General features: G+C 47.2%; 8 protein-coding genes across 8 annotated transcripts; 4 read left to right on the forward strand and 4 right to left on the reverse strand.

The window, feature by feature from the left end:
• Positions 1 to 939: 939 nt before the first annotated feature.
• N7481_010265 (uncharacterized protein) lies at positions 940 to 2,574 on the reverse strand (the record flags this gene model as incomplete). Its single annotated transcript, XM_057269484.1, has 1 exon — positions 940 to 2,574. The coding sequence occupies one exon, from the start codon at positions 2,572 to 2,574 to the stop codon at positions 940 to 942; it is 1,635 nt and encodes a 544-aa protein (XP_057120161.1).
• A 1,030-nt stretch (positions 2,575 to 3,604) lies between these two features.
• Positions 3,605 to 3,928, forward strand: N7481_010266 (uncharacterized protein; the record flags this gene model as incomplete). Its single annotated transcript, XM_057269485.1, has 1 exon — positions 3,605 to 3,928. One exon carries the CDS (start codon positions 3,605 to 3,607, stop codon positions 3,926 to 3,928), a length of 324 nt encoding a protein of 107 aa, XP_057120162.1.
• A 29-nt stretch (positions 3,929 to 3,957) lies between these two features.
• On the forward strand, positions 3,958 to 5,679 carry N7481_010267 (uncharacterized protein; the record flags this gene model as incomplete). Its single annotated transcript, XM_057269486.1, has 1 exon — positions 3,958 to 5,679. The coding sequence occupies one exon, from the start codon at positions 3,958 to 3,960 to the stop codon at positions 5,677 to 5,679; it is 1,722 nt and encodes a 573-aa protein (XP_057120163.1).
• A 1,619-nt stretch (positions 5,680 to 7,298) lies between these two features.
• N7481_010268 (alpha/beta hydrolase family protein) lies at positions 7,299 to 8,387 on the reverse strand (the record flags this gene model as incomplete). Its single annotated transcript, XM_057269487.1, has 1 exon — positions 7,299 to 8,387. The coding sequence occupies one exon, from the start codon at positions 8,385 to 8,387 to the stop codon at positions 7,299 to 7,301; it is 1,089 nt and encodes a 362-aa protein (XP_057120164.1).
• Positions 8,388 to 9,223: 836 nt separating this feature from the next.
• Positions 9,224 to 10,656, forward strand: N7481_010269 (uncharacterized protein; the record flags this gene model as incomplete). Its single annotated transcript, XM_057269488.1, is given in 4 exon segments — positions 9,224 to 9,523; positions 9,537 to 9,710; positions 9,785 to 10,074; positions 10,131 to 10,656. 4 exon segments carry the CDS (start codon positions 9,224 to 9,226, stop codon positions 10,654 to 10,656), a joined length of 1,290 nt encoding a protein of 429 aa, XP_057120165.1.
• A 3,054-nt stretch (positions 10,657 to 13,710) lies between these two features.
• On the reverse strand, positions 13,711 to 14,947 carry N7481_010270 (uncharacterized protein; the record flags this gene model as incomplete). Its single annotated transcript, XM_057269489.1, has 6 exons — positions 13,711 to 13,928; positions 13,995 to 14,073; positions 14,165 to 14,521; positions 14,570 to 14,669; positions 14,721 to 14,764; positions 14,819 to 14,947. Coding segments are annotated over 6 exons (927 nt in total), but the record flags the coding sequence as incomplete, so codon positions are not given.
• Positions 14,948 to 17,632: 2,685 nt separating this feature from the next.
• Positions 17,633 to 18,730, forward strand: N7481_010271 (uncharacterized protein; the record flags this gene model as incomplete). The annotated part of the gene is made up of 1 exon (XM_057269490.1): positions 17,633 to 18,730. The coding sequence occupies one exon, from the start codon at positions 17,633 to 17,635 to the stop codon at positions 18,728 to 18,730; it is 1,098 nt and encodes a 365-aa protein (XP_057120167.1).
• A 4,788-nt stretch (positions 18,731 to 23,518) lies between these two features.
• N7481_010272 (uncharacterized protein) lies at positions 23,519 to 23,908 on the reverse strand (the record flags this gene model as incomplete). Its single annotated transcript, XM_057269491.1, has 1 exon — positions 23,519 to 23,908. The coding sequence occupies one exon, from the start codon at positions 23,906 to 23,908 to the stop codon at positions 23,519 to 23,521; it is 390 nt and encodes a 129-aa protein (XP_057120168.1).
• Positions 23,909 to 24,759: the final 851 nt, after the last annotated feature.

Raw genomic sequence — 24,759 nt, forward strand, 5'->3', positions numbered from 1 at the left:
AGGGTTGATGTACATACCTTCCATGAGCGTATCCCCATCAAGCATAGACAAGCTAGAGGCGGTGTTGTGAGCGTCAGTTAAATCACAAGTATGAGAGATCAGGCTCCGTACCACAGAAAGAAGGCCCAAGGTGCAGGCCATAGTCCGAAGCAGAGCCGTGCTACTGGGTGCCATCTCGTCCTGGAACAAGGCATACGCCAGACTCGATATGTTCAATCGCACCAGTACAAAAGACGGCCAAGGGGGAAGAGAAACTGCTCATGTCTTAGGCTGGGCTGACTGGGACATTTTTGCGAAGAGACCGTTGTGCTGGGGTCTGGGGGACATATTTATAGTGCTGCGGGCGCGTTGTCGCTCGCGCAGCTGTGATCGAGGGTCCGACCGAGTTGGCCCTCATATCGTGGCCCGTTGAACCGTTTCACGATTGATTATATGCTAGTTTGATTGGAACCGCAGTTTTCATCTCGATGAAAAAACTATTCTGAAGTCGTATTCCAGGATTTCAACGTCGCTTCAACGTTCGTGACGCAGCTACCAAATCAAAACACCAACAACGCATCGTGTCAACTTTCATAAACATGAGCTTCTACCAGTCCGAAAAAAAGTCTATTCCTGAGCCCTGTAAATAACGCTGGTTCCCGGAGATATATTCGCCATCGATTAGCATGGTCGGGCCGACCTCAAATGGAGGGCGAGCAAGCAGGAAATGATGGACAGATGCGGCATTTTTGAGTGTCGCGTTGAATATTTCCATGTAAACTTCCTCCGAAATATCACAAATCTCGAAAGTACCACTCAAGCACTCGTGCTGCGATCTTTTTTCGTTACAGTCAACTCCCGCTTATGGCACACCCCTCCATCCAACAGAATTATGTGCTATAAGTGAAATTGTGCTAGGAGTGGTCTGATGACTAATATCCCCCTGGTGATCGACATATATTACTTCCTGTTTAGGAAGCCCATCTCATCCAGTGTCCTCTGTCTCATCCCATCCACCTGTAGCCTAGTAAATAGACGTTCCAGCCCCTCTATCTGACGTATATCCTCCTCTGTAGTGCCCTCTTGATGCTGAGCCCATAGAAGAGCTTTTTGAATGCTATCCATAGCTTCAGCATTAGATGGAAGCTCTACTGGTGGCCCAAATATATATTCGTCATCCTGTTCAGTATCACTACCACCATCACCAACATCATCCCCACCAGATGAATAAGCGATTATATCAGATAAATCAGGCTCACTGAGGTCGTTTTCGTCAGATGGGTTTAGGAAATCATCCAATGACATGACTGAATGTGTATCTCTACCTATATCTGCAGGAAACCGATTGATCAAGCTCTGGTATAGAGGCATTAATTCAAGCACTTCTGGCCTTGGTATATTATGTGTCTGATCAACATCACGGCCAATAATAGTGCTCTTAATAAAGCAGTTCTTTATAGTCTGATCAAGCACATTGTTTCGCCAGGCCTGGGTAAGCCAGCGGAGGGTGTAATTAAGGCTTATTTTCTTGTCAGGATCAAGATTCCGGTCAAGGATATTAATCATCCAATACATCCATTTCTTCCGATAATGATGCTTCAAATTCTGGATAATACCTTGGTCTAGTGGTTGGTAAACCGACGTTGTATTTGCCGGTAAAAATAGCACCTTAATATTTGACGGTGGTGGCATATCTTCAAGCGCGCTTGAATGTGCGCTGAAATTATCCAGCAGAAGTAGGACACGTCTTTGCTTGCCAATATGCTTATAAAAGGCATAGAGCCATTCTGCCATAATTCCACTGCGCATCCATGCTTTCTTGTTCCAGCGCCAGGTACATCCAATTGCATGAATATTTACACCTCGAAGAGCACGTGGTGTCTTTGCTGTACCAATTAACCATAGAGGCATTCGATCTGAACCAGTAGCATTTGTTGTAACTACTATAGTAATTCGGGCTTTGTCTCTCTTTTGACCAGCATGACCATTTGTTGATAGGCCACCATTTAGCATACGACGCCAATAAAGCCCAGTTTCATCCATATTATAGATATCCTCTGGTTGATATTGATTACAGACCACCTGTATAGGTTTTATGTCGTCATGTATCGAGGTTGGAACTGATGAAGATTCACCATGGAAGGTATGATATCGGAGAGAATGACGTTGTTTGAATCGAGTAAGCCATCCATCAGAGAAAAGAGGCTCTGGAAATCCTGTATATTCAGGTATTTTCCTCCAATATTCGATCGCTTTAAGCCGAAGTAGTGGGCCTGTTATAGGAAAGCCAGCATCCTGGTGTCGCTGTTGCCATTCAAAGAGAGCTTGGTCTAATTTAGGCCAATGCGATGTCGATAAGCGCATATTCAGACCAGCTGGACTAGTATCCAGATGCTGATATTTCCTCGAGACAGTGGCACGATCAATAAGATGACCAAATTTAGACCGAAACCATTCAACACAAGCTCTCTGAGAGGGTGTAGGGTGCGTTTCAGATACATAGATACGTAGAGCCTGTTTCTGAGCATCAGATATACCCTTTCTAGCACGCCTGGTGGTGGGCATCTTGGCTGAGAGGGCGACTGAATGTTGCATTATGATTGGTCACGTTGGTATGACTAAGCATATATGGTTGGAAAATTACTGAGTGTGCTATAAAAGTGGTCATTTTATATGGTAAAATTGGAAAAGTGGGTCCATCCACGAAAATTTGGTGCTATAATTCTGGGCGTGCTATAAGCGAGAGTTGACGTAATCCCTTTTTGCCGGTTCGTCTCCGGGTGATCATCCCGGACCGCCTGCCAGGCCGGCAATAAGGCGGTGAATAGAGAATTTCCCTTTGCGATGATCCTAAGACTTGTCTCCAAGAAACACGATGTACCGAAGTTGCTGTTGAGAGAGTGTTTAGCACAGCGAGGGATCTGCTAGGCATCCGGAGATATTCTTTGAAAGGTGATACCATAAGAATGCTGATGTTGATTCGCGACGGGTATAAGTGGTAGCAGTCAAGGGTCGGAGTTGGTAAAATTATGCCGTCGCGATGCCCCGGTTTTGCATTCATAAATTGTCAAATAAAACGGCTGTTCGATCAAAGCACGCTCGCTCTCTAGATGATTTAAAGGAAAAATGTGCCGATGCCGATACGATATAACGATATCGTGGGTGGTGATATCGTCAAATTTGAAGCCCGCCGATATCGTACCGGCAATCGGCATCGACAAATTCAAAAGCAGCCGATATCGTATCGTCTGTCGATATCGTATCGCCAATATCGGTATATCGGCAATATCGTCAACAGCCCTATTCCAGGTTGGCCGCTTCAGACCTCGATTACTAATCGATTACATTCTCCGCTCGATCCAGGAATACTGGGTAGATGAGACCAACGTCAAGAAGATGGGGAATGGAGAATATTGCATTATCGGTGTGAATTGTACTTAGCGGTGGAGGCACTGGCACGGATAGGAGCGTGCGTCTGTTGAGAGTCGAGACCCAAAGAACAGCGGTGTTTTGAGTGCAGCGGTAGGCGGTGCGGTGTGATAGGCGGTAAAAAACTCATGTTGCGTCATTCTACCCCTGACACTCTCATTTAGCACACCACCACGGGAACCAAATAACCTACACGATGAGCGACGACGACAATGGGGATTCTGAACTCGATGAGGAAATCCACCAGTTTTCCAAAAATCTGGAAAGGATGCGGAAGCGCAGACGGCTCATAGAGCTGCAGGCACAAATCGCGGAGGAGAGGAAATGGCTGCAAGAAGCGCAAGAACGCCTCGACAACGCTCGACGAACTGTGGGCCCCGACGCTTTTGCTTCGGTTAGTCACCAATCGTCGGTGGTTCCTAGATCGTCTGTCGTTCCAAATCCACCTGTCATCTCGGAATCGACAGCGTTCTCCGTTGCCCCGGCCAAGACACCAGCAGCGCTGTGGATGCGTTCATGAAATCTGTCCTGAACCCTTCCGGCGAGAATATGGCACCGAGAAATAACAATGCACTTGAAAATAATCAAACGTTTGCCGATAACGACACACCTGCCAATGGTCACACGCCTGCAAATAATGAGCGGGTTCAACTAGAGGATTATCTTCCGGCAGCTCACCAGTTCCATATATCAGAGCACGCGGCTGCAACTTCTGCCCCTACCCAAGCACGGATGGTCAACGGGGAAGTGAAACGGGAGTCACCAGCTCCGGCGATCTGGGGCAACAACGTAGCCCCTGGATCTGCTTCCCTGGAACACCCTCTCTACATAGGGCCTTATGAAAAGGAGAACAATGAAAAAAAGATGACGCTTCTCTCTGAAAGCGGGCACGAACCCGAGGAAGCAACAGACGCAGTCCCTCCTCAACATCGGACAAGCATCCAACCCGATGCGCCGTGGCCATTCATCCAATCTACAACTGTGCGTCGAATAGCTACTCCGCCAATTCCGCCAGCTCTTGAATTTGGAAGCTACCGAGGAAGAAGATGGGCTGAGTGCGTACACTATATTAATACCATGGAAGCCCACTTCGCCCGTTACCCCAACTACTACACCGAGGCTCGCAAAGTGGAGCTAGGTGCAAAATACATCTCGCCCGTACTGATGGATAAGTGGCACAATCACATAATAGCGTCTGGAAACACATCATGGATGTTATACTGTACATTCCTAGCTCAGCAGCTCTCACGATACGCAAACCACAGGCAAGCCCTTGAGGGAATTGCAAGCGCCTCCCAGAAAATTGCCCAGCCTGTCACTCATTTTGCTCTCTGGCTAATCCAATGGGCACCTGTCACTCCGGACATCAGCAGCAATGAATTTATGGCCTATTTGCTGAGAGGAGTTCTCCCCGATATTCGTGCTCATGCGCAAAAGTCATACGTGCAGTTTTCGGATTACAATTCCTTTGCTATGTATCTGCAGGAAGTCGAAAACTCCACTCCGTCCCGAGCGAAATTTCTCGCAAAACGGAATAATAGTACCGCCTCGACTGACGAGATTTTGGTCTCACTGAATATGAATGAAGCTGAACGGAAACCCAAAGAAATTTTGTCATCAGAACCGCCTACACAGCTGCGTAGTCAATTCGAATGCCGACTATCACCAGAAATGCCGGCTCCTGGGGACCTGCGGCTCTACTCGGCACGCAGCTGGCGGGAATGCAAAACTTTCATGTCTAAATTGCAGGATTACTTCGACCAGTACGGAAGCCACTTCAACGAAGCTCGCAAAATCAAGATTGGCAGGGACAACCTCTCGCGTGTATTGCTTGGAAAATGGGACGAGCATGCCGCCCATCTTAGAACAGCAACCTGGTTCGCATTCTGTGTTTTCCTCGTTGACCAAATTCCTTCCGAAGGCGCAGGAAACTTCAAGTACACTAATACCTACCAAAGGGTCAACCAATCTGTGTGCACGTTCGCGCTGGAGCTACTCCGTTGGGCTCCACCCAACTTCGGCGCGACGCATAACCGTCTGCGGCATCTGTGGGACCGGGTGCTCCCGGAAATCCGTTCAAGGGCCAATAAAAACTGGGAGGACTTTGACGATTTTCTTGCCTTTCTTGCTTATCTGCAGCAGGTCCAAGACTCTTTTTCAATCCGAAAACAGACAGCAAATCCGTGCAGGCCCCCCCCCACGAAAGCGTTTTCGCGTCGATGGGAGCTCTTGAGCATGAAATCTTGGATTCCTCTGTTGGGGAATAATTGAGACTTGTACAAAATTGAGGATTGCACAGTGGTGTTGTGAGTCGCGTTTTACAGTACATTCTTAATCTTCTGTAAACATAGGTAGGCAGAGCATAAGCGTCGACATTGCATATCAGGGTGACAGAATAATGTCATGAGAACAAATGCTCCGAAAAGAACAATTTCGGCGCATCTTTGAAAACCCGACCAACCCTCGTTTTGGCGATTCCTGCTCAAGCATAGAGATTGTCTGGGCCTCAGGAGCTGCGCAAAGTCCCAACTACGCATGTCAGGGATATACATGAGGCATACACGCGCATACGTCGATCTAATTAAGCTATCAATTTTATTTTGATCTAGGGCATCCCACGCCTCAATTATCGCCTTTTTGAATAGCTTCCAATCAGCATCAGAGGTGCCGCAATTCAAAAGATTAGGGTATAGCTCATATAATTTGCGTTTGAGCATACGCCACACGGGTTCAATAGGGCTTAGATCGGGCGAATGTGCAGGCCAATCTAACACCTCAATACCGTGACGTTCAAACCACTCTTGCGCCCTATATGAACGATGGATTTTGGCGTTATCTTGCTGAAAGATAATTCCAGGTTCGTAGTGTTGAATAAAACCTTTTTCTAAGACATCAATGTATGATTGGGTTGTATAGCCCCCATTTTGATTCTCTGAAAAGTCACGCTCCATGATCATAAGATTTGTACGCCCCCCAAGCCAGATACCAGCCCAAACCATTTGACTAATGTCCTTTACATGAGGCTTAACAAGCACAAGTCCCCGCCGATATGCTTCTCCTTCAAGGCGTGTAACATATTGGCCGTTTAAATTCGGAATACGTTGGACGCTGCATTCGTCAGAAAAGATGAAGTCTTCGAGGCGGGAATTAAGGGCCTCACGGCGCCAAGTTCGACAAAATTTCTTTCGCTTTGGAGCAACTACCTCTGAAATAGGTATACAACGGCGCGCCCTAAATCTCCGAAGACTTTTATGGCGGAGGAATCGCTTAATTGTTGATCGAGATGGATGACCGGGTATCGTAGCACTAAGCTCACTGAGGCTTTTCCAGGGCTCCCGACGCGCTAGAAGAACAGTATATTTAAATGTTGAGAGGTCAAATGTCCTAGGGGTACCTGAGCAAGGCCTTGATTTTGTGTTGTGTTGTTGTTGAAAGCGTTCAATTGTTTTGTATATCGTAGACCGCGCAACGCCTATATCGGAAGCGATTTTAGTAGGCGATACACCACATTCACGTGCAAATATGATAGCGGCGCGGGCTTCAGATGAAAGCTCTGCCCCAGGCCTTCGATTAGCACTTATTTCGGTACCAAATTGACGCATATTGGTGGTGTATTAGGTGTTTGAAAAGGAGAGGTTGGGGGGTGGACGCGAAAAACGCGCTAAATAATTAGCGTGTGTAGCCAGACTTCTGGACCGCCTTTGTATCTAGAGTCGACTGTAGCTTTCTTTAATATTGACTATACATCCGAAAGACACGCTACTCATCCACAGATACGTGAGACCCCCACATTAAATATTAATCAATCATTCAACCGAAGGCCTGTGTGCAGGTGGGCCACTCACGGCACTAATTGGTCATATATCCAATCTGTTGTCCCAAGTATTTTCTCATTTACTGCGCGCAAAGACCGATATCTCCGAATACTCCGAGATTGTCTCTTGAAGCGGACACTGCGAGGTTTGGCCAAGCCCAAAGCCTAGGAAGGCAGCGACGTTTCGGTGAACAATTTCAAATCCCTTGGCTCCGTCTAAAGTTCCAACCATCATTTGAATGGCCGGTATCTGCTCAACAGGCAGACGCAGGAGCTTCAATAGAAACGGCAAGTCGGAGAATGCGTAGTGTTGAATCTTGGCGACTTCCAGCTCTAATTTCCACCCCTGCAGATTTGACCAAAACTCTTTCCACGTTGAGTCTGTCCTCTGGGTCTTGTTTTCATGTCCGAATAGGAGGAATGGTCCCTGAAGGCCTTTTTGAACCACCGGTCCGAACATTGACCCGTCCAGGTTTGCACCTGCAACAATCCGACGGTCCAGATGCATGGCTGCGGCGGTAGCTGCACCCCCGACTGAGTGACCATACATCGCAACGTGCCGAGTTCTCAATCCCGCAGCCCCTGTTCCAGGGAGTAGGGCTGCGACGCCAGCCTTTGTGCCCAGCTGATCCAGCACGAACCTCACATCCTGAGCTCTGGTTTCGACATCTAGTGGAACCTGCGCGTCACTGATGTTTGCTGCAGTCACGATGCTTCCGTCTGGGAACTCCAGAAACTCGGTATCATAGGGATGGTCAAGAGACACCACGATGTACCCGGCGCTGGCCACAGCCTGCGCAATGGCATTGTAGAACAGGCGTGTCGTGCCGAGAGCAGGCGAGAAGATCACCACCGGAAAATGGAGGTGATGGCCTCGTGGCGGCTCTGGGCATGCCTGGAAAGAGATGGATTGAAGCGAACCGTTGGGAAGTCCGTATGCGCCGTATAGTTCAGAGTAGTATTCGGCTGTTGCGGGGGGCAGGTAGTCTTTCTTCTCTAGAGTGACTTTGCAGTGGGTTGGAGCAAATATTGAAGTCATAACTACACGCGGACCATGCTTGGGATCAAAGGGATCGACTCTGGTCTTTTCGACCATTTTGGCCGTGTGGTAAAACACATCGTATTGTCCGAGTGGGTTGGGGATCACCACTGCAGAGACAGACATGGCCACAATGGGCAGAAGGCACAGAATTTGAAGCATTCTCAATCATCAAAAGACATAGTCCAGGAGAAAAGTAGGGTAAGAGTAAAGTCTTTGAAATCTTTAATGAGATTCCAACCACAATGGTGGGAGGACCGCCCTGACCTTTATACATCAGCAAAGCACCCGTAGCAACTCACGAATACAAATTACCCTCTGCCAACATAAATGAGGTTCCCAAAATGGAAGGGATAGAGCGTTAGTTGATCAGATCCAAGTCAGTCACCAAGAACTATCCAGAATTGTTGAAGCAATGTGCATCAGTGCGTCGCGATATTACTTTCTAATTGGGGTTAGCGCCATCTCCCAAATTGCAGCCTGATGTTGGAGTAGGGCCCGCTGTAATATATCCATTTTCATGGTAGCCGTCATCGGGGACAAACAAGTAAATGTTCAAGTAATGTCGATCCTTGTCTTGCGACATTAGTTCCCAATTGGGTTAGCGCCATTCGTCTCGCGACATTGATTCTTAATTGGGCTAGCGCCATCAGCCACGTCGCAGGCTGCTGCCGGACCAGGTCTCGCTCGAATATGTCCATTTTCATCGTAGTGGTCATCGGGAATATACGCTTGAAGTGTTTGTTAGAGAATTCTCCAAGGTCATGTCCACATCTGCAACGTTGCAGGGGAGAATGGTCGGCCCGCTGGACAAGCGAAGGCGGATGACGCGCTGCCTCAGCTGTGCGAAACGACGCATCAAGGTCTGGATTGTGAAGCATAAATTATATGGGATCCGAGCAGCTAATATTTAGTAGTGTGAAGGGGGATTTCCATGTGCTCGTTGCGTTCGGCAAAACACGATGTGCATTGCCCAGCAGCAATCGGGCCACGGTATGACTGTGTTTGTCAACCAAACACAGCAAGATGATTTTGGTGGCGCCCACCGAAGTTCTGATCAAAAGGGCATGATTGTTAAAAATAAACATACCTCAGGAACTCACCCACTCGATTTTATCGGGAAGGATAAGGGTACCCGCCTTCTTGATTATTTTGTTTCTTTTATTCAGCAGAACATGTTCACGATGGGCTTCTCATCAATAGTTCCGGACTTGCTTCCTCTAATTTCGACTTCCCCGCTCCTGTACCATCCAGTGATTGCGGTTGGTGCTTTAGATGCGAACCGACATACCGGTGGACGAGCATTACGGGGAGAGAAACCCCCCCTATGTGGATGCCATGACCTCTTACCATAAGTCAATTAGTATTTTGCGGTGCTGTGTGGGAAAAAGTAATGTGATGCAAAGAGAGGACGTTCTCTGGGCCACCTTTTTTCTAGGGCTGTTTGAGGTATGCTTTTTATCAGAAAGGGCATCCTCTATCGGATGCATTAAATCGGGTTTGACTGACATCGATACACCTAGTTGCTTTCAGACGATTCGGGCCAAGGCTGGGTTAAGCACATGCTCTATGGAACATCAAAAATGCTCCAGCTTGCAGGACCAAGTGATTGCATGTCAATGGCCAGAAGGATATTCTACGACCTGTTTCGTATTCTCGAAGCCAGTCGAGCATTACTCTTCGATGAAGAAACAATCCTTTCTCAGGAATGCTGGCTTCGACTCCAAAACAGCTTGTCGAGAAATGCCACTCGCTGGGAGCCCTTGGAAGAGATTATAACGCTCATGATTCAGGCATCCGCCTTCAGCCTACGGTAAGTCAGCAATAACAAATGAGCGACTTCTTCTATTTTAACAATTTGAACGACAGAGCCGGTGCTATAATTGATAAGATTCCTGAAGGAGAACGTTTCACGGATCCATCAGTTGCTCTGATTGCGGCTGAGGGACTCGATGTCCAAGGAAAAATCTATAACTGGCATACGAAGGCGTTGCTGCAGCTGGTCCAGGATGGTTCTAATGAATATTCAAAATTAGCTTTGCTATATTATCACGCGCTACTAATCTTCCTTTCTGGCAACTATGACTATTTCACCTACTGGGATAATATCCCAGCCCCGGTGTTATCCCCTGCTGAAGTTTCTGAACACCTGAGTTCGATCCTGTATCTCTCGGGAGAGGTGTTGCGCCACTCCAAGATCCCAGGAGTGATGCTATTTTTCCCAGTAACTGTTGCAGGAGCTCGAGCCCGGACGGTCGATCAACAATCCGAAATTCTGAATCTGCTCAGCCTGGTCTTCTGCAAAGGTTTTGTGGTCGCAAACAAGATACGGGATGGTCTGCTGAAACGGTGGGCCGAGAAGGATCGAGAAGAGACGATACATCTTGCTACATGAAATAATTCGCCTCAATCTGATACCACACGAGCAATACGACCCTTGAAGGCCTTATATGTACCTACATATTTAGGCACAAGTTGCTTGTTCATTTACGGGAAAGCTTCCATCTACTAATCGATAACAGTGTTGAGGTGCAACGTACCACATTATACACACAGCACTACCTATGTTGTACAGCATACCGATCCCTTGCAAACTGGGCTGCATATGCAGCTTACATGTCGAATACTATGCAGTGCAGACGTCATAGCATCTGTTGCCCATTATGATCCATTTCCCCTGGATTTACTGGTATCCCCTATCCTATCTGTCAGATATACCTAGTTCCCTCTGATTCTATAGTTCCAATTAATTGGGGGTCTTGCACTGCCCTTTCGGTTACACCTCGTTTCTCACTTCGTCAAGGAACACTTTGGCACCCATGTGGTGGTGCATAGATTATGAGGCGATCCTATAGTTGTTTCTGGGAGTGGGCTTCCACCTCTTCCTCCGTTTCTGTTTCCTGGGTGAATGCATTGAGTATTGCTCAAGATTTCCGCCCCGTTCTTATAGAGAGATTATCAGCCCTTTGCTCTACTTATGAGCACCCTTTCTGCACTTCAATTTGATGAAATTTCATGGTTGAATGGTATTGACGGAAAACCTGTCCCACTGGCTACGCCTCCACGAGTTCCCTTTAGCTGGTTTATTCGGTGGACACATTTTAGAGAATAAAGCAAAGTAAATCGTAATAGAACAAAAGAATTACCCGGAGCTTCAATTTATCAACACACACACACACAATTCATTAACGCCCGGCGGCTAAGCCGAAAGGGCAACTATCACTGATCCACCAATACATGTCATGGTACATGCCGTATCTCCTTAGAGCCCTTACATGGGTCTTCTCTGTATATGTCATCTCAGTTGTCAATATCGTAGCGGGTCCTCGTGGGTTAGTATTTTGTTAGTAGATTGGCTTAAAGGAACTTCTTCAAGTTTTCAACATACTGTTATCGGCAGTTGAAGCGCGCCTACCGTCTCGGACACGAGGTGGTTAGTGGGAGTTAGTTTGGAGGAAAGGGTTCGTTCGTGTTGGTCGACATGGTCAAGTGGCGTCCAGTCGGCCCGTGAGACAGAAACGATGGCATTTTGTTTAATTGACGCACCAAATGTGGAGTCCTAGTGACAAGGGTCCTAAAGAATAGAGCTCATCAACTAATCTGTTCGTGGCGGTCTTTCTCGGCACTATTTGGCCTCATAATTAATATTAGAATTCAAAGAGTTCATTTGGCAAGGTGAGTAGCTCGGCACTAGCCTCTGTAACGTACTACTTGCCTGAACAGACTCGATGCATTTCCAATTCTGCATCTCCAGTTCAGCTCCCGGGTCTATCTAAAATTCCCGTGGATGTTATTGACGAAAACCCGCGGATCGAGGCATGACAAGGTAGGCAGAGTAGACTGCGGTGACATCATGAAGTGCTGAGTGTAGGGGAGGGGCTCCAAGCGGGGCCACATGGACAGTCGGAAGCGGGCAGTCTGCGCTGCAGAGCATACTTGGGAGATAATGTCGAGAAACTGCTCGCGCACCCGAGACAGATTCCCCATCGCTGTCTCGATTCGTGGCAGGAAAAAGAGGTGCTCACCGATCAACTCATCGCTGAGCGAGTCAAATCTTGAAGGACGGAATTCCACCCAGTAGACTTCCTCTGATAGCAAGAAGGCAGAAAAGTACACAAAAATATCCTCCGCCTTGGTAGACGGAGACAGAGGATCCGGACCTGTCCACGGAAAGCTTTGCTGGCTGTCGTGATTCGAATAAAATAGACAGTCGACCAAAGATAGCCCGTAAAGGTCAGAGCTGGATGATCTGGAGAAACCTGATAATGGTTTTAAGCAGTATTCGGAGGTATTGCGGGCTTTTCTTGATAATGGAGTATATCAAAAACTTTCCCTCGCCGTGGGCATCATTTCAACACTCGCAGCGATACTGCAGAGAGGCGCCGACGACACGTTTCAGCATTCATCAAAATGGGTCTGTACTTTATCGCTACAGGAGGTGGTACAACAGTGGCCATCAAAGGATGTTCTATCTCTCCACCACACGAACGTCAAATCATAGATACGCCACTGGCTATGTACTAGCCCAACCGCAAAATTTCCCATGTTCATTCAGCTTTGAGGTCTACCTGATCACAAAGAGTACATCTTATGTACATGAACTCCTTAAACTCGAAAACAGGCAGATGCAAGTTAGGGTACTGACTTTTCTGACTCCGATTGCGACAGCGCAGAGACGGGTTCTCCGGTGGTTCTGGCGCCAATTCTGGCTACAGTGGAAGCCGAGTCTGTGGATACCGCACTCCAGCCGATCTTTCCGCGGCTTTGTGCCGAACCTGGGAAAAGATAAAACTTGCCATCGCCGAGATATTTTACTAGACAGTGGACAAAGCACTCCAAATGCATTATATGAAGAGAATACTTTGCTATACCTTGCAGCCCATAATGCATGCGCGACACTCGTCAAAGTTCTTCAGCATGAATGTACTACCGTGGCAGTCCCTCCGGTGAACCAGAATCGCAGTTGCAAGAACTCTCTTTATCGTCGTGTCTCTCACAGGCCGCTAGATATAAGATATATCCTAGTGGCTATTCTCCCATATGAGGATAACATGTCAATTAGATTTTACAAAGGTTAGAAATTGACATAGCTGTGAATCACGTATGCACAGCCCGCGCAGTCTCAGGCTTCCGAACTACCCGATTGATCGCAGCCAAATCTACATTATGGAAACACGGTAAAACTACAATTTCTCATGGTTTGGCACTCCGGCTCGGCAAGGTACGACAGATCTTTGTATTATAGGACCCGAAGCCATTCGTTCCATATTATCGATGAAGATAGCGGTATTCAATTTCTCCACCCCTTGTCAATCAGTTGCACCTTGTTGACGATTAAGCACTTAGGGGCCGGTTTCACAGCCATGAAGCCATCGTTGGACGGCCTCTCTCAAGACCTCTTCTTTATGAAAATCGAGTATCTCGGAATGCCTGTTTCATCATCAGCGTTTCAGTTCAACATCAATTTAGACTCCCAGGCATACAACTCGGCTTTCCAATATTCAAATGAATGGTTGGCGTTATCAAATGTCCAATCGACTGTGTCTTCAGCCTCTGGTTCATCTGTAGGATCGTGATAAAGAGCTAGGTAGGCAAATTCCAAAGCTTCGGGCGCAGTAGCTCTCCCTTGGGGGTCGAAAACAAGCATATTCTCCAATAGTTCAGCGGCTGATATTATTAGCATCTAGGTTCACAAGAAACGGAGAGGGTGTCCCTGGATAGATCAAAACGAACCTTTTGATCCAATGCCAGGAAGTTTTTCCGACAATGGTTGACCTTCATTGCTCGGAAGTGTCTGGATGAAATCGATAACCTATAACGCAGATTTGTTAGAGGATACTGCTATACCATAATGAACATCCCGTGCACTCGTGGCCACAACAAGATATAAAGCATAGACAAACATTTCCACTGGTCATCCTTTTCGTGACAGTTTCAGACGGTGTACCTAGCAGCTCCGTGATCATATGAAATTGTTGAATATCATTTTGGCCAGGGAAAAGAACCTTTCCCTGTAACAACTCGGCAAATATACAACCTGCACTCCAAATGTCAACTGGCTTGCCATATTTTTGGCCTTCCAACATAGCTTCGGGAGCCGTATAGTGTTGGGCAGAGGCATGGCGAGTGATCCAAGGACCGTAAACTCGCGGCTGTCCATATCCCTTGATTTTGAGGTCACAGTTATGGCTCACCATAATATTGCTTGGCTGCAGGTCACCATGAACGACGCCGGCCGAATGAATATATTTGAGTCCACGCTGGAATCTTATTAGCGACGAATGATTAGCAGTGGTTGACAGACGAACCATTATCTGGTACAAGAAGTACTGGACAAACTCTCCTTGCATGGGCTTTGTTCTCAAAAGTGTTTGAAGATTGATTTCCATCAGCTCCGTAACAAGGTAACTGGAGACTGTCAGACTTTGACTTTCAAGTTTATTTTCTGAAGTGGCATACACATCGTGCGAAGGAGAGATAAATATATCGACGACAGCGGCAACCTATTCTTTTAGTGGAAATCCTCAGGTGAATGTATAGAATCTTGCTCCACGAACATTTTCATGCTTCATATGTCTCAATAATTTAATTTCCCGCAATATATGCCTAGTCTTGCTTGCCGTTGAAAATGGGTCCAAATATTTTTGCACCGTGACACGCTGATGAGATTTCCGGTCCTCGGCAGAGCTTGAGTGATACCTTGGTGAGTTTCAGCTTTCGAGGTTCAAAGATAGAAGACCAACCAGACAAGCCCGAAGACACTACTTCGCAAAGGCTGTATTAAAGAATACCTAGGCCGTATTAGATTCAGTCGTCTTCTTTTGGGGAGCAAAACTTCCGTACCGCATCGTCGTCTCAAAGACTTCGCCCCGGAACTGATTTTGTATGAACTGTGCCATACGGGGAAAGGGCGCGGTTAGTGAAATTGCTATACGTTGTCGCTGAGACCAAGTTCAGGAGGTCGAGGTGCCGCCTCTGTCCCAGATATTCGATCTAGTACAGCAAACAAGGAAAGCAAGAGGCAACTGTTCGGGGGAAAAGTTTCCAGCCATTGGGGACCGTCGCCAAGACTTTTAGTGGATCATGGCGCGGTAATGAAATGATTAGCTAATAAAGTCGCAAGCGAATACCACGTCCATCCTGCGCGTTCGCGCACGTCCCGTCCCCTCATTCTTTATCCCAAGTCGCGTGAGGCAGGGCAAGATCCTCAAGGCGCAAATTCACAGAAGGGGTGTCTAACCCTTTGACGCGCTTTCCGATGGGTCGGTAGCTTCCGCACTAACCGACACGCTTCAATCACCGTCAAGACGTACAAGCAAGGGGATCTATCGTTCGTGCTGCGAACCCCTGTGGTAACCCGCTCTTTGTTTTGGTGACCGACCAAGAAGCCTCACTGAAAAGATCCTACCAACCGGCCTTCGGAGAGCTTTCGATGATAGTTGTAGTATTGAACCTTGATGCGGGGCTGCTTGGGGCGCGATCTGTCATACATTGTCACCAGAGAGGAGGGGGAGCTCTCTGTATCATTTCCTATTCTCCCCGCTGAAAAATATTCCCAAAAAGAGAGCAGGCACAGATATTGATTGGATTCGTTAGAAAGCTAGCAATAGGGCCAATTATCTAGGAAGCTATGAAGTCAGCGTGGTGTCAAGTGCCGGCATCGATGCACATACCTGCCATGAATGGAGCCCTCCATCAAGCGTCAGCAATCTAGAGGTGGTGTATCAGGCGTCAGTATAGTCACCAATTGGAGGGATCAGGTCCCGTACCATCAGAATGAAATTCTAAGGTGAAGGTCAAACTCCGATGCAGATTTGTGCCACTCGGTGTTTCGTTCTATTAATATATAGAGGCCGAACTTGATATGTGGAATCGCATCAGCACAAAAACAGGCAAGGCGGAAGAGAAATTGCTTATGTCTTAGACTGGGCTGACTGGGGGTGTTTTTGAAATGATCGTTGTGCTGAGCCCAGGGACATCTTTATAGAGTTGCAACCACCACGTCGCTTGGGTAGCTGTGATCAAGTTTCTGAATGAATTGAACCTCATAGTGTGGCCTGTTGAACTGTTTCACTCTTGAGTGTATGTTGTTGTGGGTGGCACCATGATTTTCATCTCGATAAAGATCTATTCTGAGGTCATATTCCACGACATCAACGTCGCTTCAACATTCGTGACGCAGTCACCACAAGTCGAAACACCAATGAGGCGCCGTGTCAACATTCATAAACACCAATTTCTACACCAATTTCTACCTTTCAAAATACACGCTGGCTATTTCTTCTACATAAGGCAGTCCCAGTTAGCTTGTTCTCAACGATGATGATTGCTCGTTTCGATGATGAATCTCTGACGACCAACGTCGCATAAACTGATTCGGTATGCGGACTTGTCGGCCGGGCTACTTTCAATGATGTTGTTAAGTGTTTCACTTTTTCTGCCTACATTGGAATCAATTTATCGTCTCATGGGCTACTCATAAAGGGTTAATTTTTAAGAAGGAAAGGAAAATCGTATTCCTGAGCGCTGCAAGTAACTCTGATTTACGAAGACAAATTTTCCACCGATTAGCATGGTCAAGCCGAACGCAAGCGAGGACAAGTAAGCAAGAATTGACAGCTTGATGCAGCTATTTTGAGTGTCTAGTTGAACCTTCCATGGAACCTCTTCAGAAACAAGCAATTAATGAAGCTGCGATCTTTTTCCGCTCATCCCTTTTGCCGGTTGATTTTGGGTGATTATCCCGGGCCCCTTGCTAGACCGGTACCTAGAAACACGATGCACCAAAACAGCCGCCTCAGGACCTACAGAAACATAACAGGCACAGAATGTCGCTCAAGAGCACGCGACAAAGCTCGAACCGAAAGAACGTCGCACAGAAGAGCGGCTGGAGTACAGATAAGGATACATTCTACCATACACTTTAACATAGTTCTTGAATTGGCAACCTAAGTTTATTGCACTTTCACGCAACCCTTGCTAATAGTCGAGTTGTTTGAGAAATGAGATTACAGACTAGCTCATTATCTCATTCGTGCGTGTTACTGAGGGTCCAAGCGCGTTCAAACAAATGAGGGAATCTCAGTGGCAAATCACAACTCTAAAATCTATGATTCGTTAGCGCATGTCTCGACCATAGAACATACCAGTTAAGCTTCTTCCATGACTCATCAGGAGCAATAATATATCGGGAGTAGACCTTCCCCAACACTGAAACAATATCGACGCCATACTTTATTTCCCATCCATACATAATCTATAAATGTGCATCATCATTATCCCAGGTAAAAGCTTTTCGAATGACCACTGTGATCGCCGAGAAGTCAAACAGCCTTGAGAATACTTAGATCAGCCTGTCATCACTAGGTGATATGTCCCTCAATGACACTGGCAGTGCTCTTGATTCTGAGCTCCCCCTTCCAGTCACCTATATCGTCTCATCATTCTTGTCAGTCGCCATCTATAATGTAGTCGAGCTAACATTTACTCTTTTTTTAACTTTCAAACGACGAAACGGCCTCTATTTCTGGAGCTTCCTCGTGGCAACATGGGGAATTGCTATCTACTCCATCGGGTTCATTCTCAAGGATTTCAACCTTGCAAAGTCTATCTCATATTTTTACGTTACATTAATAATCGCTGGTTGGTGTATGATGGTAACAGGCCAGTCAATGGTCCTGTACTCTCGTCTTCATTTGATCGTGCATAGTCACATCATCCTCTGGTTGGTTCTAGGCATGATTATCATCGATGCGATCATGCTGCATATTCCGACTATAATCCTCTGCTACGGATCTAACTCTCCTCTCTTCGTCCGTTTCTCTGTACCATACGCGGTATACGAAAGAGTTCAAGTTTCAATATTCTTTGTTCAAGAGGTCATCATTTCGGGTCTCTACGTGTATGAGACAAACAAAATGCTTCATATCGAGGAACCCATCAGCGAAATACACGACAACGCCGGCAAGAGACTTCTTCTACATCTTGTATTCATTAGCATCACAGTGGTAGTGCTGGACATCTGCATCTTGGTACTCGAGTTTGCGGGCAGATACGCGTCGCAAACAGCAGTCAAAGGATTCATATACAGTGTGAAATTGAAGCTGGAATTCAATATTCTGAACCGATTGGTTGAGTTTGTGCAGAGGCCGAGCAACCCAAATTCAGACTTGATTTATGGGAGTGGTTCTCGACACTATTTGAACACGCGGCAGGAAGAGCAAGACACCAATGGAGTTCGTCATAATCGGTGCCGTTATTCGTTGGTTCTTTTCGGCCGCAAGGTTCAGCATGAGCTTGGCATCTCTGCTGAGAAATATGTGTGGAGGGTTCTTCACATTACGCAGAGGAGGGGTGTTGTCCAAGAATGTGTGGATTCGGGCTCCATTATGGAGCCAGAAACAATGATTCCAAATCTGGGTAATCAGCCAGCCGATGATTACAGGCTTCGAGGTCAAGCTGCTGAATGAGAGGAATCTAGTTTCGTTCAAGATGGTCTTGTAATGATGTTAATTTGATCTGCGGCATGCCAGAGTTCATGAGTGTCTGGAGACAGCTTCTACTAGTCGACTTCCGCCAAGTCAAGCGATCCCGCGCTACAAACTTTGGTTGATTCCCGAATGCCTAGCTAGGCCTTTTCGGAAGACAATAATGCTGAGTTCACGGAATGTCACCACCAAAGAATGTCAAACCTCCCGTGTCTTCACAGTTCATTGCTGATTTAACGACCGCAATTGAGGTCACCGGGACCGCGCCGACATTATATTGTTGGCATTTGTTGAGAGCCTTGAAACTGAGAGAGACGCGCTAAGTGGCACCATTGACCCGGACCCGTACTTTTTGGGCTCGGCTTTAACTTTTAACTGTCGAGAATACGGGTAAAGAACAGCAGCCGAACAGAGCTAATACGAGACGGAAAATTTGGCTTATGTAGTGATTCAATATACTTAAATTGTTCAGATTGTAACTATCGGGTACATTAAAATAGATAGGTACCATCAAGTTCCCTTCCGCACGGTCGAATGCCTGGTGACGGGATCTAAAGAAAGACGTCGGGCGCAAGTTAAACAGCAGGCGCACGTACTAGGCAATACTTTAAACCAACAAAATTTTTTTCCTCCTCAAGAAATGCTCCCTGTTCGCTGGGATTATTCATGGGTAAGTTGAATTTTGTCGTAGGTTGTCGCCCGATAAATGATATGTTCTATTCGGGATTGTTGCGGAGAGTCCCTCCCCCCCCTTGCATCGGGTCCACAATATTCCGTGCTTGTAATCGCACACAGATATTGCTCGTATATCCTCTCCTTCGAAAGGAACATCGCCGTTTCGAAGGAGAGTTGGGCTCTCTTCGCAGCGGTTTCTTCTTCAAGAGTTCCTCTTAAAATGGTGCGACATAGTTCCGAGGCCCCCAGTACTACTCCTGGGGGTCAGACCACCCTGGGCTCCTCGTTCTATCCACCGTGTTGTGATATGAGGCTGGTGCAGATCAGAAAGCAAGCCGCACCATCGGAATTAGTTCCGAGATGTCTATACAGACAATCAACTTGGCTCCATGTTGTATATATAGCCTCATATTTCCCTCAAGAACTAATAACACGATTCATACCTCTAAACAACAAAAATCTATTCTATTGAGTCAAATTGCTCATCCGAGCAGTCTTCTCCACGTGGCAGACTAAAGGTGTTAGTGCATTCGAGTCATTCACGGCACGGATTGGCTCATTATTTCTTGGCATATATCATCAGTATCCATAGCATCCAACGATAGCATGTATATCGACAACCACAGGCTCCCGGGAGTCAGGGTGAGATATTAGCCATTATTTTAATCAGGCCTTGTGCGTCTATAAGCATTCATGTCTCTGGTTGGCCTATATCTCTCTACAGCAGTACCCGATTTCACATCCCCACTTAGTTCCCGGGAATTCAATGTGGGTATTGCTGACGGGCTATCCAATTATGGTAGGTGTAATGGTAGGTTCAGGCTCCCAGGAGCTCATAGCCAAATTTGGACCAACCTTTCTACTGAGGCTTTGGGGCACATGCGGATCATTCGTGGCACCGATTGGCTCATTATTTCTCCGTAAACATCACTCTATTAGTGGTATCCAATGATTGCATCAATATTTAGGACCCACAGGCTCCTGAGAGCCAAGGCCAATTATCGGCCAATCATTTCATTGAAGACTTATGCGCATGTGGGCCTTTGGTGACACTAATTGGCTGATGTTTCCTTGTAGTAATAACTATCTTCCCGTGTCCACTTAGTTCCCAGGAGATCGATGTAAGTATTGCTATACGCAAAGACGAGGTCGATAGCAGAAAAAATTGTTCTGCGAAAACATAATCGATCTAGTGACTCACTAACTATACAAGGAGCTCTTTCGCGCGCGAGATGTGGGCTGTGCGAATCAGTCCCACGCTGTACCATAGCTTGTATCTGCTTGATATTGTGTAGGCGTAATGGATTTCTCCGATATACGATTTAGGCAATGAAGAATCCTGCGATTTGGCTGGTAGGGATCTAGGGTCGCAATATGGCATGGTGTTTGCCTGTCTTTGATGAGGTGTTTGTTGCGTGGAGTAACGGGCTCATCACTGGCGAGTGAAGTGAATTGGCATGACCTCGTCGCCTCACCCGTCGCATTAAAGGGCGGACTCACGGTGGTGAATGGTGATAACCGTCGTTGGTTCTTTTCTGCGGCATACTCATGACTGTTGAAACCATGCCAACAGCCAGAAAAAGATTTTCATGTTCTTGATCACCAGGAACAAAATGCAATGTCTCTGAGAGCTGCTTTGAATCAATGATGAAATGTTGAGCCAGTTATCATTGAAGAGTAGTTTTTGTTTGAGCCCTCACAATTCATAATGGTGATCTCATTGACGCAAGGCTGAATGCCTGGCTGAATTGCTATAAATACCCGGCCCGTCACCAGCAGAACCGTCGTTCGCAAGCATTCCTTTGTGATTCTGGGTGAAAGAATATCGAATACCTTTCGTTTCCGTGATTACTATTTGGTATGTTGACTTCGGAATCGTGCAACGAAATTGACTGACTTGTTGCATCGCACTAGCCTGGCTTCTCTCGACGCAAGAGGTCTTCGAACAGCAAGTGTAGCTGCCTAGTCATTTGGAATCATGCTAACATGGAAAATGCTCGATATCAGCCCCGCCTCCGCTATTCTTCTGAGAAGCCATTGAACGAACCTTTCAGGATCAGGATCTGGAATGGTCCAAGCTGCGAGCACGGTGAGTTACAAGTTGCCTTCATAAGCTACCTGCTAATGATTGAAGATAATGAGGTGCCATCCTTTATACAGTCCCCTGCAGTGGACAGCAAGAACCGACAATGTAAGTTCAAAGACTGCAGCAATTTTCAAGGCAGACATCATATGCTGACGACCCTCTATATAGGATGGCGAGCGTTCTATCGCGAGTCGCTCAATGTCTTGTAAGTCACGCTAGTGCTTTGCCCCTGCCCATTCCCAACGCCCGGTACTGAATTTTCAATCTCAAAACGAACACTTTCCGTCCGTAGCTCTCCGTTCTTTAGAAAATATCGCTGATGATTCTTTCTCGCCATAGGGCGAGCTTCAATTTTACACTCGACCTGACCGAGCTATGTTCCCCCCTCGTCCTCGAAACTAAACCAGCTGCAACAACCTGATGGGCCAAGCCATTGAATCTCACTACGCTTGCGTCTTTGTTGTTTCTGAAGACGTGGTTGACACGGCCACTTCGCCTGGCGCATTAAGCAAGCCCAATTCAGGAAGGCCTGATGCCCTCTGATTAGCCATATGGTAAAATTCCAAAGTGTTTTCACTTCGTCTCTTCGGCAACACCCTGTCCGGACAAAGGTTGACAGTCAATGTATTAGTAACTCGCAATATTCTGACGGCTATGAACCTCCTGCCCACGTCCGATCCGAAGGCTTGTCAGTAGCCATGAGCCGGCCTCACTGTTGACCGAGCGAGCCATCCGAGCATCCGCGACAACGAAGAGAAGCCGAGAATCGACGGCCACAGAAAAAACAACTAATTCCCCGAGGAGCATCAATCAGCAAATTGGAACGAGCTATTGGCAATAGTCTAAAAGCCAGATATTTCAACCCCTGACTTCAGTTGAGCAAGCGATAAGACAGGCCATGGCTTAGAACTACCATAGATCCCTCGCCGCGAGGCCAGTCATTTTTAGGTCAGGTCGAAGTTTGTCGTAAGCAAAATACCATGAATCTCTTGTCCAGTGGTACTTTGCCCTGACACGGTTGAAGATTTGCCCAGAGCCGTGCATTGGCAGATTCAGCCAACATCCATTCCCCGTGGTACAAAGTGATCCCGGGCCCTCGTGCACATGGGATCGAGTTGACGCCTGCTACTTCGTCTCTGGTTTGCCTATTCCAATGCCAGACTACACCGACAGCAAGGCTCTACCACTCCTCAGCCACCGGACACCATGCTGACCTCGGATGGCAGTGAAACACAACCCTGGTTCGGCCTTTCCCACGAGTCCGGCCGGGGTGCTGTTCGCAACTGGTAGCAGGGGATCTCATCTGGGGCATGAGCACGGTGAGTGGCGAACGACCACCTTACGCCAGCTGCTGATAATCTGTGCTAGATCGAATGCTCCTCCTCGATGTCATTACCGATGTTGTAGTTCAGAGGTATGAATTATCTTATTGTTCAGAGGGAAACATTAGGCTATATATATACAACGAGAAGAGCAAGTTGAATTCCAATCAACTTGGTTCTTCGTATAGATATCTCGGGATTAATTCCGATGGTTCGGCTTGGTTCCTGATCTGCACCAGCCTCATATCACAAACAGTTGATACTGTGAAGCCCGGCAAGTCGTTTTGCAGCGTGAATCAGACTTAAGGCAGGCCGTTCAAGCCTTCGCCACTTCCGAAGGCCCATCTCGTGTGTGAGGCGCCAGATCGAAGTTTTTTTATCTTACAATCAACCTCAGGGAGGAGATATTCTCGCTTGATAGAGGGCTCCCTTTGAATAGTGTCGTATATATGATCTCGGTCCTCCTCCGAGCTTCCGCGGAGCACCAGGGCGAGGGCGTGGAGCACAGTTTAAGCGATTCTTCGCTTCGCGTAGCGTATACTGTGCTTTTGGAACCCCACAGTAGGTTTCCTCGGAGTACCCGCCACTACACCATCGCTACCGGCTGATTAACTTCAGTGCGGTGCATTTCCAGCTCCCAGGGGCTCTGAGAACCTCGAAAACGACGATTAAGGAGCTCGAAGATTTTCAGAAGGTCAGAGGTTCGTTGATTCTGCTTTGGGTGAGCAAAGTCGTGAGCGCAAAATAAGGCCATAATAACCCGAGTCTGAAACATACAGTTATCACATCTTCTGCGTCCGCCGATGAAAATCGAATCAGTTGGTTGACTGACTCATGGTCACCAAGGACGGCGTCGATCCAAGAATCAGCAACATTCAATTCCCAATTGCCTTCCGAAGACCGCAAATCTGGATGCTGTTGGGATATCGAGAGAAGCTTGCGTTCGATGGCGGGGACAGAACGGTCATAGCCTCGACGCAAGAGCAGGAAGCGCACTGCTTTACAGCAGATTTGTCGCGAGGAAAAATAAACTGCAATAGTCACCTCGTCGGCTGACCACTGGTTTCCAGGCGGCATTTCAGTCGGTGCCTACCTCTTGAGTCACACCTGGGCGACCTTCATGTACCCATGGAGATGAGAAAAAGGAGAGGGCGAAGACTAGTAATCTTGAGTCGGGAGCTGGCGATTGCTCTGACCAATCAAGCTTGGGTAGTACTCGCCCCGCCTCGGAAGTTGACTCGATTCGAAAAGGTCGGGAAATGCTTGCCTTTCTGCCTAAATATGCCTGAATAAATCGACGAGCAGAGTACCCTTTACCGACCGAGCAGCGTTTGTCAAAAGGATGTTCGTCCAAATGATGATGACGATGATGATTCATTTGCCCGATGGAACTCGCTCTAAATATGTTGCGATGCGGGGGTACTATCAGGCCTGTTCCACCCGACAAAATTACACCAAAATGAAACTCAGTTACCCCTGGTCCCACTCACGGCTTTCTCATATCACCAACGTCCCGCCTCGCATCGTCCCGCCTCGGGTCCGCCATTTTCACGCTTCTGTGCAACCAATCAACCCGTCGGCTGCCGTTAGCGCGCTCGCCTGGATCAAGGAAGTACAGTGGAACTGCTGCACTCCTAATGGAGTGCCGCCAGCACATGTCCCTTATTTGATATTGTGGAATTGGCCTTTTTACTTTCTAACGACGGCCCGGGTTCGATTCCGGCGGGGTACGTTCGGTTGAATTTTCGTCAGAAAGGGGGATCTCGCTCATGTAACTCGCCCTCGTAATCACAACCCGCTTGATTTTTTCCTAGTCATCTCCCGGTTCTCTACGGGTGATTTTTTTTGCTTTTTGACCACCTCAGCTGAGAATGGTGAAACCGCTTTTCCGTAGTCAGTTAGGCATGTCGACCGAAGTCAGCACCACC

Source organism: Penicillium waksmanii (genome assembly GCF_028829765.1).
Source record: "Penicillium waksmanii strain IBT 27052 chromosome Unknown utg000008l:1.0-5622682.0:1.0-5626561.0, whole genome shotgun sequence".
Lineage (NCBI taxonomy): Eukaryota > Fungi > Ascomycota > Eurotiomycetes > Eurotiales > Aspergillaceae > Penicillium > Penicillium waksmanii.